This window comes from Scophthalmus maximus, chromosome 6 (genome assembly GCF_022379125.1).
Source record: "Scophthalmus maximus strain ysfricsl-2021 chromosome 6, ASM2237912v1, whole genome shotgun sequence".
Taxonomy (NCBI): domain Eukaryota; kingdom Metazoa; phylum Chordata; class Actinopteri; order Pleuronectiformes; family Scophthalmidae; genus Scophthalmus; species Scophthalmus maximus.
This window is the reverse complement of record NC_061520.1, coordinates 18528141-18546011: the sequence shown is the minus strand read 5'-3', so window position 1 is coordinate 18546011 and position 17871 is coordinate 18528141. Positions and strand designations below refer to the sequence as shown.

Genomic DNA, 17871 nt, shown 5'->3' with positions numbered 1-17871 from the left:
GCCACACCAAAACATGCCGCCCTAATCACCAGGTCAAGCAGATCTGAGACTGGTAGATAATGGAGGTGCAGCACACATGAGGACACACTTGTGCCCATTGTGCTGATGTCACATTACATCCCATATCATCAAAGAAGTGACCACATGAAAGTCGATTACAGGCCAACATTTGGGGACTCACTTTGTGCGAATTCAGTAAATACAGATGTGTATAGTTAAAAAGTCGTTGAAATACAAACACAAAAGCATATGGTTTGTTCTCACCATTCAGCACTACTGATCCGTTTTGTTCATTGTGCTCCCAAGTGTGTGTCAGACAGACTATTTTGAAAAAAAGGGGAGAAGACGTTCAAAAAAAAAGTTTAGAATTTCTAATTTTAACTCGTTCCCACTTTTACGGTTGACTTATTTGGGACATGTTGACCTTTACTACAACCAAAGTGTTTGTGAACTGTCCGGCAGTCACAAAAGCCACATTTAACAGTCCCACTGGCCTAGAATTAGATCTGCCATGTCAGCAGAAAGGAGCCGGCACGGGCACTTCTGCCGAGAGGTGACTATAATGTGTCAGGGAGAGAGAAGCTGTGGGTAATGAGGAGAAAGGGAAACTAGTTACTAGACTTGACATGACCGTCTAAATAAGAACACCACATCTGACCCATAGTCTTGGTTTTGTAAATGCACAAGCAAAACTCTGCTGCAGAAGTGAACCTGCATGGTAAAGCCTACACATCAAAAATACAAAGACTACGAAAATATATATTTTTTAAAAAGATATATAAATACTACATACAGAGCAGTAGCAATTGCTACACAGTTTGTTATTGCACCTCGAGTGCGCCAGTGAATTATTTATTTTAACCCATGCACTTTTTCACCTGTTGACATAACCATAAAACCCATAAAACCCAGTATGAGACCTGCCAAAAAAAGGACGCAAAGGACTCTCTGGCGGACGATCACTTTTTGGCACCACAGCGGCAAGTGGGCAAAGCGCCACAGGTTGACGAGCCGCCGGGCCGCCGCTCGTAGTCCCTCCTCCTCCGGCGCACGGCGAGCGCAGGGAGTGCGGGCCGCTAAAGGCTGCAGCCTCAGAGGGACGATGGTGGAGGGCTGGTAAAGATGGCGGCGCTCTCCGAGGATGGGAGGTACGGATTAAATTGTGGCCCGCAGAGCGCGGACGGAGTCACCGTGCTGCACGTCAAACTGACCGAGACGGCGCTGCGGGCCATTGAGGGCTACCAGAACTGCGCGGTGAGTGGAACCGGACGGGTCGACTTCGGCGGAGAGACGAGCTGTCGGACCGCCGAGGGGGGGTCGGTGGTGTCGGCGGCGGCGGCGGGGGGGGGGGGGGGGGGCTCTCCTCTCAGCTGGGCTGCCCGGACCTGCCACGCACAGCTAACGGCTACAGAGTTAGCTAAGCTGTTGACAGAGCCACTTTGTGCCCGCGTCGTTTTCCCCCCCTGTCGCTGTTTGTGTCATCGAACGAAACACCCGCAGAAGGTAGACGAGGCCTCGGCCTCGAGCTCCGGCCCGGTTCGACAAACTGACAACATCGTTCGGAGCTATAGAAGCCTGTGGGCAGAGTTGGACCCTCCGGTTAGCCACCGTTAGCTCCGCGCTAGCTCTGCGCCGCTGAGCGCTGCCAGAGCCAAGTCGTCCTCCTCTTTATTCTCCCTCGTGCCAAACTAACTATGACCTTCTTTCTTTCTTCTCTTTTCGTTTACCACATCAGGCAAAGTGGTTGACGTCGTGAGATTCTTTTTTTTTTTCTTTCTTCATTTTTATTGAAACGTTTCAGCCCAGTTGACTGGCGTCGTGAACGGACATGTCGTCGAGGCTGTCGCAGCCAAGTGAGAGGCTATCGCAACTTTTGACTCCAAACTCAGTGGCGTTAATGAAATCATGTCGGCGACAGGCCCGGTCCAGGCTGGGGCCGCTTCCCCGAAGCCCTGCACGGTCGCGATAAGGTGGCGAGTTTGTCTGTTTTCAAAATGTTTGTCTTTTAATAATCAGTGTGTAACGAGGCTTCAGGGTGGACGCCGACGATTTTCATGAATTTTTCGCCTGACGAGAGTTGGAACAGCAGTTAGTGATTTATGGCATCTGGCAGCAACTGAACCTCATAAATTTTTTTTAAAAAAAAATAAACTAATAAAGAAAAAAATAGAAACGGGAGAGTTGCCCTTGTTTCCCCATGTCATGGTGAAAAAAATAAAATGTATTATTCGTGTACTTTTTTAAAGGGTCTGAACCAACGACCCCAAAGCTGGACGCCAGTGAGAGAGAGGCCCCGTGCTCACAGGACACCGCATACCTGTGCAGATTAAACCGAAGTTGCTAATCTTGAACTGTGCAAATGGTGTAATCTCGTTGAGGTGCCGCACAGGTGAACTAATCTGGAGTGGTCTCTCTGCCGGCTCCTGAGCGGAGGAGTCCCCAAGCCAAGTTACCTGACCTCAACTCTGCCAACAACAGCCACGACAACGCCGTTGCATAACCCGGCCACTACAAGGCCCCGGGGTTTCTCTGCCGGGACGGATGCACCGTTGCTCAGCGCGGATCTGTGTCGCTCCGAGGTCCCTGCAACTGCTTTTTTTTATGGCACATAGAGTGTGTCTGTGTGTATGCCACACACTAGTCCCACCCCCAGTATATGTGAGACCTTTCCTCTCTCGTCAGCCCTGTATAATACACCAGTTGCCATTTCAAGAAACCCCTTCTTTGAAATCTATATATAAAACACCATTTTTTTTTTACTGATCAATTTTAAACTTTCTGACCACTGGCGAACCCGAGTCATCACTGAGTTGAAGGAATTTCTTTTGTGACGGCCCGTGCTACGACCTTATTGGATGTGGTAATGTTGGTCTGCGCGCTGCATTGACCGGCAGCCTGCCATCGCTTGCTGACTGAGCAGCCCAAACTGCCTGCTTTTTGTTTCACTCTCCCTCTCAGTAATGTGTGCTGTAGCTCAACCAGTCATCGAACTATGGAGCCGGCTATCTTTGTCTTTCTGTGGTGATGTGAAATGTGATCAGATGTGTGTGTGTGTGTGTGTGTGTGTGTGTGTGTGTGTGTGTGTGTGTGTGTGTGTGTGTGTGTGTGTGTGTGTGTGTGTGTGTGTGTGTGTGTGTGTGTGTGTGTGTGTGTGTGTGTGTGTGTGTGTGTGTGTGTGTGTGTGTGTGTGTGTGGCTAGTGGGGGAGGGAGTTAGTCAGTGGCAGGGAGTAGCTTAGCTTTAACAACCATACCATGGTTCTTTCGGTCCAATTAAAAGTATGCATTTTATGCTGAATTGTTTGCATCTTGTTTCATGTACAAGTTAGCAATCATGTTTTAATGTCCCGGAATGCAGGGAAGCAGTTACAAATCTAAGGCACATTCCACTCGAACTCGGTTGACATTTCAGAAGTCTGTAATCTAGCCAACCGGTTCTTCTGTTGGCTTCGTTCGTGTGTAGTCCTGTATTCTCATGTCCAAATCTTTACTACATCAGAGCCACTGCACATTTGTGGCTGTCGACTCCATTTCAAAAGCCACCAACGCAGACCTGCAAAGCCCACACCACCTTCACAAATGCCCTCTTTGAAAAATATCTGCTGTTTGACTCTTGTCGAAATTCCAACACTTGTGGCCAGAAAAAAGCAAACCGTTTCACTCACCTCCTACCTAAGAAGATACAAGAAAAGCTGACACAAGTTGTCTCTCTGTAGATTTTAAACTTAAGGCCTCTGTGGACTGTCATCAAGTGTTTGTGTCCGACCGCCACCTCTGGTTTCGGCAGCACCAGCGGTTGGGCTCTAGTTGGGCCTTTATAGGCTTTTCGTCCCATTGAGCATGATAAATTGTCTTCCACTTTTAATTTTTCCACAACTAAAAGAGAACACACTGACACCATCGTAAAGCAAAATGAAACAAAACTTAATGGTGCTAGCTGCAGTACATCAGATTATAGCAGAAAGGATTTGAATGATCAACCAATTCCAATGATTAACTATTTCTGATAATCGATTAGCGGGGTCCTTAAAGCTGGTGTCTCCAACCAGCGGACTCCGGTCCAAGTCTGGACAGCTAAGCATCTTGACATAATGCGGAGAAGAAGAAAAAACAATTGTCATGCTTTTTACCTAAAGAGACAATTTAACAGGCATAACCATGTCAGTTCAGTAGATCTGTCTGGGTCCTTATGTGTTGCTATCTTTGGTTGCTATGCAACGTAATGTTCAGTGAGGGAAGCAACAGACTGATCTAAAAGCAGATTTAATGTTAAAGATGATTAAAAATAAGAGGTTGACAGCGGAGTGGACAGAAAAGTTCACAAGTCTCTTATGGTTGTCAAAAGTGGAAATTTGAAATTGCATTAGGGAACTAGACACAGACACTTGGATGACTCTTACCCGCAGCAGCCCAAGGTAATGACGCAGAAATTAATGAGCTAAAATTGCAGTATGTTCGATCTACTCAGATCTGCTCTCATTCCCCCACAGCACAAGAGTGAGCATTACAAGTGTTCACTGAGAATACAGTCGATCTGAGGACAACACAAAAAGCCCTCTGCAGATGGGGAAATAGTCAAAGTATGCCTTAATATTTTGTCATTAACACCAACTGAACATGAACAAATCCCTCTTTCAGTCTCTGACCCCAAAACTGATTTCTGTAGTCTGGCAAAAGCATGAGCCTGTATTTATAGCTATCCAATTGTTCGTACCTCAGATGGGGAGGAAGGTTGATTTATTGGACCTCCCTAAATTTAAGTTTAAGACCCCTGCCCTAAAGTTTTAAATCCAATAATCTGAATTTACAGCCTAAAAATGTCTCAAAATCTCTTAAATGTTATCTTGTCAAGTCTTGAACATTGAATGAATCATGAAGTTAATGTTTCATTATATTTTTTACAAAGTTCCATTAGCTTTAGTCTCACATTTATGCAGGTTTTTGTAAAAGATGAAACCAATAATCACTAATTCAAACTGTACAGACGGGACAGAATTTATCAGAGCACACCCAGTCGGTGGTGTACAGATGTGGTGTTTGACTGACTGATGGTCAGACAAAACAATTCGTCATCTCCTTGGACTGCAGAGTAGTGACTCGCATTGTTTTGCAATATTTTGCTATATGGACAGTTTATTGATTGATCAATCAATCACTAATCGATCAAACAATCTGTAGATTAATCAATAAGGTCACCTTTTGCAGCCCTGCATCACACACATACACACACACATCCTAAGTTGGTGCTCCTGGCGTGACACAGCTCTGCAAACTGATATACAGTCGGGTTAGAATGCGAGAGATTGTTTGTCTTTCTGCTCTGCTGGCTCGTCAGGTTTTCTTTTTTGCTTAATGAATACAGAGTACTGCCCAGTTATTTTCTTCCCCACAGACACAGGAGGTATGTGCATGTCAGCTGTTAGCTTGAGTCTTTACACACTATGTTAAGTGTAACTTTTAACAGAATATGTAAAGGCAGCGTTTGCTCAGTCAGCCTTTGTCGGTGCATGTTACAAGGTATGCCTGGTGTGACAGGACCTCAAGGCTCTGCTGTTTCTACATGCAAATGTTTTGAATTCTGCAATGCCAGTAAGCGGTGTAACATGTTCTGCAGCACTGTTTTCTCGGGTATGTTTGGGTACCTGCCCAACTAGTAACGCTCTCCTGATATTCTTTTCCAGTGACTAAGATTCAAACTCTTGTTTCTTTTCTTTTTCAGAATGTACCTTCTTCGCGGCCAACAATACAATTCAAAGGACTCCAAGGGGTAAGTACTTTGCATCCCAGGTCGTTGATTCCGATTGCTGAATAGATGAAACTCATGCAAAATTAAGCTTTCCGCTGACGACCACAACCGGTATGATAAGTTATTTACGTATTCATTCATGCATCTACTTTTTTTGGTGGAATCTGTTGAGTTGCATTCATTATTCATTTAAATGCTGCTACTCAAAATTTCTTACAACCAATAAAACCACTGACTCTTTGACATGGTCAAGTTAATCACCTTCTCAAGTACTGTTCAGTTTCTGTCACCATCATTGGCCCATTACAGCTTGATCACAGCTGCATCAGTTGCTTGAAAGTATAATAATTCTGGTATAAAATGAGCTTACTCACTTCTTTCTTCCTTTTTAAACCACACTTAAAAATAACCACGCAGAAGGTTGAATGTTTGTTTTTTTAAACATATAAGCATTTATTTATCATTTTATTACACGACTTACTAAAAATACCAACTTTTACATCTGTGTCAGGACTTTTTTCTTTCCACCACATCAGCCAAAGTTTTATATTGCTTCAAAAATCCATTATCATAAAGATGAATAGAAAAATATTGTCCTTTAAATACATTATCAAACAATGCAAATGTAGTATATTTATAAAGCTGGCTATGACGTGAACACTGTTTTGCCTGTCAGTGATGAATATGACTCACATACAGCATAATCATAAATTTACCACTTGTATTTGAACTCTCCTCAATTAATTTTCCTGGACACATGGGAATAGATACTATAAGTTGTGTTATACTTATTTTTTTCTTTCTTTCTTTTTTTTTGCAGCGCATTAAAATTCCCAAAACCAATTCCTCATCGGAAACCTTCAACAATTTTGATTTCTACCTGTCCAATGTGGGCAAGGACAACCCTCAGGGAAGCTTTGAGTGCATCCGTCAGTATGTGTCCAGGTAACGGTTCTTACTGGTCAGCTGAATCATCCACACGTTGCTAGAACGTAATTCCCCTCTGCCTCACGTTTCTTTGTCATGCTTCCTTTTTTGTGTACAGCTCAGGGGCCTCACACCTGGCAATGTTGGCGACGGTGCAGGACAAGGTCACAGTGTGCGCCACCAACGACTCCTACCAGGTGACCCGGGAACGCATGACCCAGGCCGTGGAGGACACACGTGAACGTGGGACCAAAGTCATCAAACCTGGGGGCCAGTACAGAGGTGAGGCAGTCACCGAGGTCTCCCTTATCTGCAGCTGCCACAAACAGATGCCAAGTTGTATCCCAGCACATCAACGTGGCTTTACGTCCTATAAGCCCACCCCCCCTTTCAAACTCAGCCCCTTTTTAGGTACTGAATAGGTGAAAGCTGACAGCCTGACTCCATTCAAGCCATTATTGCAACTGACTGTCCCATTATGCCGTTTCAGCCTTTTCCAGGCTAGCAGTCTGACTGATATGGGCCAAATGTGGCAGATGACGTTTTTTTCTGTATTATTGACACATAGTTTGCCCAAGTTATATATAAAGAGTGAAAATGTCTCAGTCCAAGCACTAGTTGCTACTCGATGAACAACCACACATGTAAAGCAGTTTCCTGTCCACTCACCTCTCAGTGACCGGCTTTTAATCACACAAGCTGAACAGAAAAGGTAATCTTTGATAATCTAATTTGGCGTCACTCTGTCCAGCCTCTCCCAACTTATCCAACTCTGTGATGTAATGTCTTGTGCTGACTGTGTTTTTCACTTTCTTTCCTTCCTCCTTAACTTACAGCATCTGAATCTAATTATCATATGTCTGTCTGATGTGTGTATCTGTGTTAATCATTATAGGACACCGGTAAAAATAGACAGCACTTGTCCAGATTTATGGCTTAGAAAAATATTATTTTTAAGGCACACGTATATATATATATATATATATATACACATACACTCACTCACACACACACACACACCAGTTTTTGCTGTTTCAAAAAGCTCCAAGGACTCTTCTTAAAATATCCATTAAGCATTGTAATATATTTGTAGCCTAAAAGTGAATAATAATCCTAGTTGTATATATATATATATATATATATATATATGTGTGTGTGTGTGTGTGCAACATGCTAATGAAATGAAAACACCTTTTCAACCTGAGACATGGACAAATAAATAAGCATGCATTTGATCTTATTCATTTTTGCTTGGTGAATTGAATGAGGCAGTTGTGCTAAGGCCCGGACCAACCCTCATTTTGGCTAAAAAAGCTCCACTGGATCGACAAATTACAAAAGTTATTTCTATGACGGTCTAGAACTAATTATATACAAAAGATATTTCAATTCTTCCAAAAGTCACTGCACTTGAGGTTGTCTCTGTCACTGTCGCTGCAGAGTTCGCTGATGACTGGTCAAACAGAAAACCTCAATGCTGTAATCACTATTTATTCATATGCAGACATTGAAGTCTTCCGTATGAGTATTGTTGCTGGCCGTCATCCTGACTGTTAGACTTAGATTGTTAGATTCAAGCCCATGTCAAAGACTTCTGGTCAACCAGGATCAGAAGTCTGGCTCGGCTCACAAAATGTTTGGTGCAAGTTTCTTGGCTCTGGGGATCCATTTGCATACGCAGGCCCAGATGGAAACTGGGAAACGAGAGGAGCAGCAGAGAAAAGGGGAGGGACAGGAGCTTGTAGCAGCTGGTTTGGAGTGAGCACTATTTTTACGAATGCAAAAGGGGCCTTTAGTTTCTGGATCTCACAGGCTGCCCATTTCAGGTAATAGTCCATATCTTTGTATTTTTATATTTGTGTGTAGCCTGTATCTTTTAATCCTTTTACGAGATCTGCACAACTATTGTCGATTCAAATACAGTCACTTATAAGGTTCTAAGTTACTATACTCTTGATCTCTATACGTTCTTTTGTATAGCCGGACTATTACTGAAGAGAGGAAGCGTAATTACATAAGCTTTTCACCTGCAGCAATCTGTCACTGGCCAGTCAGGAGAGTCTGTGAGTCTACGCCTCCTCACATTGCTCCTGGTCTTGCATTTTGACGAGGAGCTTTAGAATTTCATAATGACGGTGAAGCAGTATAGAGAAATGTGCAGGCACCCTGACTAAGCACATGGCTCAGCAGCACAGGACGGAGAACTACAGTCCACTGCTGTGTAGTGCAGTTTGGGGGCTCTCTGACTCTTTTGGTTGCTGCTGTATTCACATATGGGCTCACTCGAATATTTTCCGGAAATTAAACTAGGGGGCTGGCAGGAAAAGTTCCGGTTAAAGTATGGAACAACATTTTCGGACATTTTTGTTCTCACATTAAGCCCCTCTTGAAAATTCAGGAACATTTTCGGAGAGATATTTTTTGTTATGTAAAAAAAGTTTGTTACATGAAACTCTGGTGGGAAAAATAATGTGTATTTATATTATATTGTAGCCTATACACAACACCTGGCAGGGTGTGCATTGCCCCTGCCTGGCTTTTAATTTAATTGCAATATTAGGAATCACTCATTATTTTGTCTCTCTTTGAACCTTAAGATCCAGTTACCAAAGCTTGTTTGACTTTGTTATTTCAAATTCTTCAGTCTGTCAAATTCTCTCGGTGGGTTTCTTTGATCTTATGTGATTTGTATGCAGTTTCAGACATGCCACATATCCTCGGGTGGACGACAAATGTGTGCATGTACATATGTGATCGGTTGAGTCAAAGACGGTGCACAGGAGAGTTAGTAAAGTTCCTGCCATTATCAGTCAAAATGTCAGGACAGTGTATGATCACTTACTGCCCTGCAGGGCAGGAGCAGCGTTTGATGTTGTCTTCACCTTCTGTCTCCAGGAAAACAAGTCCATATTCGTAAGCCTGCACTAGCAAACCTGGAGGTGGTCCCTGAGCGCAAGCGCTCCACACCCATCAACCCAGCCAACACTATTCGCAAGTGCCTTTCCAACAACCCTGTGTCCCAGCGGCCGTTCCGGGATCGCATCATCCACCTGCTGGCGCTGAGGTCCTACAAGAAGCTGGAAGTGCTTGCCCGTCTGCAGCGGGACGGTATCAACCAGAAAGACCGAAACTCGCTGGGCACTACTCTGCAACAGGTACTGGAAGGGGTCTCGTCTCTTGGTTGCTTTTTTAAATGCAGTAATATGCCTCGTCAATATCCACAGAAATCTGATTATCATTTACATGCAGTTATAACTTTAGATTATATTTAGGCTTCTTTAAGTGTCTACGCTGATCCCTGAGATCCTCTTACTCTTCTTAAACATGAGGCACACAAATCTGCTGAAGGGAATCTGGTTCACAGTATAAAGGCTCCATTCACTTTGGAAGAGAAACGAGCCACTTAATCGTTAAAAAGATTATTTGCATGCGCAGATGTTTGGCCAGAACAGGAAATGTGAAGTTTCTATTCATTTCTTTTTTTTTTTCAATTCTTTTTTTTTTTCTTCAATAGTTGTCATGCTGACATTTTGTGTGTGTGTGTGTGTGTGTGTGTGTGTGTGTGTGTGTGTGTGTGTGTGTGTGTGTGTGTGTGTGTGTGTGTGTGTGTGTGTGTGTGTGTGTGTGTGTGTGTGTGTGTGTGTGTGTGTGTGTGTGTGTGTGTGTGTGTGTGTGTGTGTGTGTGTGTGTGTGTGTGTGTGTGTGTGTGTGTGTGTGTGTGTGAGTGACAGGTAGCAAACCTCAACCCCAAAGACAACACATACTCATTGAAGGACTTTATTTATCGTGACGTCCAGCGAGACTGGCCTGGCTACTCTGAAGACGAGAAGACCCAGGTTGAACGGATCCTAGCTCGGTACACAAACCGCCAGTTCAGCAGTTGGATCACACTCTTAAAGACATACTTGTTTCATTTTCTTTCTTTCTTTCTTTTTAAATGTGTAACTACTGTTAAGTTGTACTACTTTAAAGCAATAGCCCACACCCTGAGAGTTAAAGGTGACTTGTAATGTAATGTAATGATGTTAGTTTCAATAGAACAGGCGTGAATTTAAAGTTACCATATCTGATGTGCTTTACGGTGCAGAAATAGTCATAGAGTTGAAAGGCAACCTTTCATTATGTTAACAGAAAGTCTATCAACAGCTCATGGTGTTCACAAGTAGGTTTTTATTTTTACATGAATATATCAGTTCCTCCTTTTACCACAAACTATACCGTTTAATGCCATTTCCACACAAATGTGAAATGCATTTCTTTCCTCATTTCTTAATTTCAACCGTTCAAATTATACAGCCTGCAGTCTTCTTGGCTTTTGTCGTCCTATGTCAATCTGCTGCTGGCCTCTCGGAGGAAGGTGTATATTAATATTGGAATAAATGATTGTGTCCTACATGAGCTGAGAGTTCAACAGAAAGATACTTTGGAATTGTGAACAGTTGCTTTAATGAAAGTATGACTTCTTCAGCGGGTCCTGGTGTAATTATAGTTGAGCACTGGCCCCTGATGTGCCCTCTCATTTCTGCTACTGTTCCCCACTGACACCAGTCTTTCTCTTCTTTAACAGAAAATTAGGTCTTCCCACTGAGACGCTCACATCAAGCAGTCCTCCCAAAGAAGGTGTCCCCACATCCCCCCAGGTAGCTGAACAAATTAACTCTACAACACACGTCTACAGTGCATTAAGTAATTTTCATCTAATTTTTCTGCTCGTTTTCTTGCAGAAACGCCAGCCAGACTTTGACTTCATAGATCCATTGGCGCCCAAGAAGGCCCGTATCTCACACCTCAGCAATCGAGGGCCAGCTGCATCTTCATCCTCCTCCTCCGACCGCCATGAGGACGAAGGCAGCCCCAGCTCTAAACGCTCATCCCTACCCGCCATCGTCACCTCGGGCCCTCCCACTCACCTCCCCGTTTCTTCCCATCCTCCAGCTCCCTCTCACCAGCAGCCCAGCCCGGCCTCCAACTCCAACTCACCTAGCACCCCGGAGGGCTGCGGCACCCAGGACCTGCCCATGGACCAGAGTTCCTCTTGCAGAGAGCCCTCACCCGGGCCCTTTTCCTCCGATAGGACCCTGCAGGACCGCTTTCAGCACCCAGTCCCGGTTCCGAGACCAGCCTCCTCCCCCAGCCCCCCTCCTCGAACCTCACTTACAGTTACCTCCACTGTCATCACCAGCCCTCCTTTGTCCAGCAGTACCAACAAGAAGGTCAAGAAGAAATCCAAGAAGCACAAAGACAAGGATCGAGAGAGGGACAAAGGGAAACCGAGCGGAAGAGGTAGCATTAGTCCTCCCAGTGTGCCAGAGCAGGCCGAGGAGATTCGCAAAGCCAAAAAGAGGCGAGGTGGTGAGGAAGAGAAGAATGAAGTCGTCGACAAAAATCCTCACAAACATCAAGGTGCGTCTTATTGATTATCTTACCAGTACTAACTATTTAAATTGCTTGTTTACCAGGTCTGGATATCGCAGCAGATTTTCCAAATCAATTAAACAGTTGTAAATTGTACCAGGATCCCTGTAACCTGATATATTGATGTTTACTTTAAGAATTGTCAGGTCAAGCTACCAACCGTGAATGGGTAAACAAATCCAGTTATATTAACCATTTACACATAGCTTTACTGTATCATAAACATCAACAACTTAGGATTTTAAATCAAATCAACAGGCAGCAGGTCTAGATAAAATATATCAGTCGTACCGCCGGAAAACAAAGCCTTTGTGCAATCGCCAACACATCCAGTGTACAGTGTGTGTCAGAGGAGAAACAACCAAGTGTGTGTGCTGCAGGTTTGCATGTTGTATATTCACAGTCAATTTGATTAACTACATTTTATGGGCAGGGGGTTATTAATATTGTCACACCCACAGAGAACGTGCAGGACTTCTGGGGAGCGTTTGGCCTCATGCAGCTAATTGTTCAGCCCACACATCCCTCGCAGGAGAAGATAACTGTTATTAGCAAACAAGCTCTGATTAACACAACGAACACCTACACACAAAGAGACCGTGCGTGCGGGCTCCAACAATTCTGAGTCCAGATCTAATGCAGTGAGGACATTTTGGGAAAGTGAGGACATTTGGGCCGGTCTTCACTTTCTGACACATCTTCTGGGGTCTGTTTGAGGGTGAAGACTTGGCTTAAGGGTTTGAATTTAGTTTAGGTTTAGGTCAGGGTAAGGGGCTAAGGAATGTATTATACGAGTATGAGTGTCTTCACTACGATAGAAGTAAAAGGGCGTGAGTGAGCGAGCGAGGGCCTGTGACTAAATTGAGCTGCATGCGCACATGTCTTGTGACCGACACGCTTCCTGTATCCGACTTTTCATCCAGTTTATCTTTCAGACTTTGGATTGTTGCTCCGTGTTTCAGTGTTTATCTCTGTCCTGTCTCTTTACTGCCACCCAGTCACATTGATTGCACTGACAATGGGTTTTGGCTCGACATGTTGATATTCGCTCTTCTTTACTCTGTGGTCCTGATGCCCGGTTGACATGACATTATAAATGTTGCTTTTCATGCTGCTGTCTTGTGTGTCCCTGATAGATTTGTCCAACTTTTTTTTCTGAAGTTGAATTTCTAGTTTCACTCATCAAAGCGCTGTTTGTGGAAGAAAACAAAATTAAAAAACTAAATGTTTCTAGAAATTAGAAGATCTAAAACTTTAAGGCAATATCCCCCTTTTTTTGAAAGCCTCCTAGGGTCACTGTCTTTCAACATGTTGTTTAATTTGGTAATGATACTTCATTGGATTTTTGGGTGTTGATCACACAGCTGAATTTGGTTGTCAGTGTTTGTAGTGTTGACACTTTGTATTATGGATTATCAGTGCCATAGATACGACACTTAACTTTCTCCTTCCTCTCATTCCTGGTCAGACTTTTCAGACAAAGAGAAGCCAGTCCAGTCCACGGAGTTCTCCTCCACAATCGAGATGCCTGACTACATTGTGTGAGTAAAGTTAGATTTTCTGACAGTTAGAACCTCTTTTCATTTCAGGCCTCTAGTTTAAAACACAACATGAAGAGACATGTACAGAGTCCCCCCCGACCTCAAACTTGAATTTGAGCTCAATAATTTTTGCAGCGCTGGTTTCACGTCCCGCCTGCGACTGAACAGATTCTCAAGCAATGCTTCTGTGCAGTCTAAATGTCTGTGTCCGTGATTTTAGGAAGTACACGGCGTTGGTGTCCATGGACCAGCGGCAGAGCTACAAGAATGACTTCAATGCGGAGTATGATGAGTACCGCCTGCTGCACGCCCGCGTGGAGAGTATCACCCGCCGCTTCACCCTGCTGGATGGCCAGTGCCGGAAGCTCGCACCCGGCACCAAAGAATACCAGGTCACATTGAATAAGTCATGGATCATTTTGTCCCTGTTTGACACATGGATGATAATGAGACGTTAAATTATAAGTAGATCAACACTTTTTTCCTGTTGGATTTATAATTGATGCACATTGAGGAGTATTTAACCCATTTTTTTATTTTAATTTTTTTTACATTTTACAGAAGGTGCAAGACGATGTCCTGAAAGAGTACAAGAAGATGAAACAAGTGAGTAGTTACTACGAGTAGTAACCACGCCGGGAGCTGCCGTTGTTGTGTCGTCTAATCGCATGTGCACATTCTGTTTTACAGCACAGCCCCAGCTACCACGAGGAGAAACAGCGCTGCGAGTACCTGCACAACAAGTTGGCCCACATCAAGCGGCTAATAAGTGAATTCGACCAGCGCAGAGCCCAGGCCTGGTGCTGAGAGCGCAGCACACAGCATCTTCGCTGATCAGTATTGAGAACGGCGTGTTGAACCGGGACGGGGCGACCGCCTCTTGTTTATTAACACCCTTCAGTTACTGCGTCCACAACAGGCCCCCCCCACACCCTTTCCTTCTCCCCTCATCCTTTTTCATTCCTTCCTTCTTTTTCCCATCTTTGATTCCACAGGTATCATTGTTGCCTGCAATCTCAAAAATCTCACTTTTTAATTTTGCCCCAATCTTTCGCTTTCTCAATGAGCTCCTGTTGAATTTCAAACCACTGGACCAGTGGAAGGAGCTGCCTGCATGTGTGAAGGGGTTTTTTGGGGGGGGAAAAACGTCTAACTTTTGAAGGACTTATCCTGAGGCAAAAAAAAAGAACAAAAAAAAAAGTATTTTTGAGCATCAGAGAAAATATTAACATGTATTTAAGTAAAAAAAAAAAAAAAAAGAGAGGGAGATCTATTTATTTTGAGACTCGTAGTGCAAAATAAGAGTCCGCAGATGATATATTGTTTAACTTTTCGTGAGAACAATGCAAAAAAAATTTACAGCGGCCTTATGTGTTTTGACTTTGTGAAGCCATTTTGCACGCAAGATCCATTGTGTCCTCATGTGGCAAAGATGTCCGTCCTGGCTCATTTCCTCTCTGTTCACACACAAAACTGTACCGGAGAACCTCGCTTCAACAAATCGCCGCCATTGCGAAGTTTGAGGTTTGAGGCTGAAGCGCTAGGAAATGAGACAGGACGGAGGAATCACTAAAGTTGACTGAGGAGCAACAACAGTACGTGTGCATGGATTGTAAATTTTGGTTGTAATGACCACGTGGGGTGGTGGGTGGGGTGAATGAATGGGAGTAGGAGCCCCTGTCAGAGAGGGGCAGTATTCCCTGCACCAACAGTGTTTCATGTGCACGGTGCATTATGGGTGCCTTACGGTGTTTACACTCGGATATGTCCAGTTGGGCCGACCCCTAGGGGCCACAGGTCACACAAAGGAACTACAACTGCCTGGAAACAGGTGTGTGTGTGTGTGAGAGTGTGTGTGTGTGAGTGTGTGTGTTTGAGAGAGAGAGAGAGAGAGAGAGGAGTGGCGCAAGGAAGGGACGTTAAGTCTGGAAGGAGTGTTACAAATCATGTGTTTGTATGGTTGTGCATTATGTGGAGTGACAGGTGAAAGAAAAACAAAAACAGAAATGTGGAGAAAAAAGTGAGAAATAAGTTAAAAAACAAACAAAAAAAGCTGCTACAGTGTTTGACCAGCCAGAGCACTCAGGATCAACCTGGCTGAAGTAACAGTAACTGGTCTTAAATCGAAGAGATGCAGAAGATCCTTATTTTCCAGAAGGGTCTGTGTGTAAAAACCCTGGAAAGGACCACGCGCACCTCTTCAGCTTTATCCTGCGGCAAACAGTCTGTGTTTTCTGTTTTAGAAAGAAGCAAAAAAAAAAAAACAGTCATCCGCCAGGGGACTAATCTGTATCACAATGTTCAATGTGTTTAACTCTCAACTTAAGTTCTGCGCAGCAGTGAAGATTTCAGAGTATCTTTTCTTTTTTTGTTTTCCTCAACACATTTGATATTGATTTAGTTCAATGGACGGACGGATGACTTCAAATCTTAATTTCAACAAGGGACATTTTGTTTACAAACCTGTGTTAGAATTGTTTGCCAAAAATTAAAGACTTTTCTGGTACAGCATCCATGGAGTAAAATTTCTGATTGGGGCTTGATTTTCAAAAGAAATTAATACCGGAACAGGTTTTTACTGATAAAGTAAAAGACCCGTGCGTTTGGCGAGATGAAAAAGATCTTGGTCAATGTTCCCCTGAGAAATTTCAACAATTGCAGTAAATGGTGTTGATTCCACTTTTTGTAGTGGTCGCTCCCTCCCTGGCAGTCTAGTATGAAATATATTCATCTAGTGTGGACATGAAAGAGTCTGTCCTGTACTGGTAAATAAAAATAGTTTTAAGTTAATATTGACCAGATTCATTTCACATACATTTTGGTTGGGACATCCTGTCGAATGAGTCAGTCTCTGCAGTAGACTGGCTGTTTTTGTTCAGCTGTCTGAATCAATGTAACATAATCACAAACCCAGTTTTACTTGCTTGTTGACGCTCAAGTTTATTTTGGACATAAAATCAGCACTTTTATCTTGGTGGTGTCACGACAGCAGATGAAATATGTCCATGAGTATTGAGGATCTACTCAAGATTCACTCGACTGTGCCTGTGGGCTTCAGGGACAGCGCTCTGGATTTATTTGTCCTGTTCTCCCGTGGCAGTGGTCTTTCGCCAGAATTTTAGAGCATCGCAACGGGCAACTTTGACAACTTATGTCGGGGGCCGTGGCATCACGTAAAGCCCTCAACGTGTTGTTCGTCACCCGTCCCCTCTCAGCATTCCAACGACTTCCGTCTTAATCAAAAACAGTTTTGCTGAAATTGGGTTTGAACAACATGAACTAGTCTAAAGTAACTTATCAGAGTCGAAGGACAAGAGGGAAGAACAAGTGAGCAAGTAAAAGATGCCCCAGGACTGTTCTGACGAGAGAAACCACTGAAAAACCAAATCAATTGAGTGAAATCTGATCCTTCCCAGCTGAAAATGTACAAGACATTTCAATAAAAAAAATTTAAAAATCAAGTTTTACCTGGAAATGTCTCATCTTTTTTTATTAGTTTCCCTAATAGTCATTCAAAGTAGACCAAAAAAATGATGGTGCATAATTTAGCTGTATAGTTTTTTTATTATTGTTATCAAAACTTTCTCAAAATGTAAAGCCATGCCTTCATTGTTGCGACCTGAGGTCCAGTAGTTGTGCGGTCACTGCATCCTGAGATCAGTGTCCTGGTTTCTGAGTTTGACACACTGGTAAGAAAAGACACTAGATCATAAAATGCTAATACTGTAGTTTACATGCACAGTATGTCATTTTCTGACTGTAGGGTATCCAATTAAAAAAATATATGGTTGAAACTACTAAGGATTAAGACAAGTCAATTTGGACCAGTTCTGGCAGACGAACACAAGCTGACGTTTATGCACAAATGGATTATTACCTTGAATAAAGTTACGAATTTCTCCAGGTTTGAAATGAGCTGTAAACATTTGGCAGGATAAATACATAACTGAACAAAAATCTGCACCAGGGGTCTAGTTATCCTTTGACATTTTAATACAAAGAAGTTGCATTAAAAAAAGCCGTAGCACCACCTGTCATCAGGGCCTGCTGAAATATCAAACACTAATTTTATTATATGCAACTGTGTTGCTCTGACAGAGCTGGTGGGATTGGTTAAACCAGCAGTATTGGTTAGCCAGGCCATTAACGTAATTTTATGTTTTTTTATATGACTACCACTGATGCAGCAAAAGTATTAAAAACAAACATTTCAATCCTTCTTGTGGGACATTTCAAGCGCTCCC

The 17871-nt window shown here is 43.3% G+C and overlaps 1 protein-coding gene across 1 annotated transcript; it reads left to right on the top strand.

Moving 5' to 3' along the window:
• The first annotated feature begins 948 nt into the window (after positions 1 to 948).
• Positions 949 to 17088, top strand: ell2 (elongation factor for RNA polymerase II 2). Its single transcript, XM_035630313.2, has 12 exons — positions 949 to 1254; positions 5718 to 5765; positions 6565 to 6689; positions 6790 to 6953; positions 9567 to 9826; positions 10403 to 10527; positions 11239 to 11311; positions 11396 to 12074; positions 13555 to 13627; positions 13848 to 14019; positions 14189 to 14233; positions 14318 to 17088. Exons 1-12 carry the CDS (start codon positions 1123 to 1125, stop codon positions 14432 to 14434), a joined length of 2013 nt encoding a protein of 670 aa, XP_035486206.2. The 5' UTR covers positions 949 to 1122; the 3' UTR covers positions 14435 to 17088.
• The last annotated feature ends 783 nt before the right edge of the window (positions 17089 to 17871 follow it).

Coding starts and splice junctions, on each gene's coding strand:
- ell2 (XM_035630313.2), top strand. CDS start 1,123: ATGGCGGCGCTCTCCGAGGATGGGAGGTACGGATTAAATTGTGGCCCG. Junction 6,954..9,566: donor ACCTGGGGGCCAGTACAGAG/GTGAGGCAGTCA, acceptor TTCTGTCTCCAG/GAAAACAAGTCCATATTCGT. Junction 10,528..11,238: donor GTTGAACGGATCCTAGCTCG/GTACACAAACCG, acceptor CTTCTTTAACAG/AAAATTAGGTCTTCCCACTG.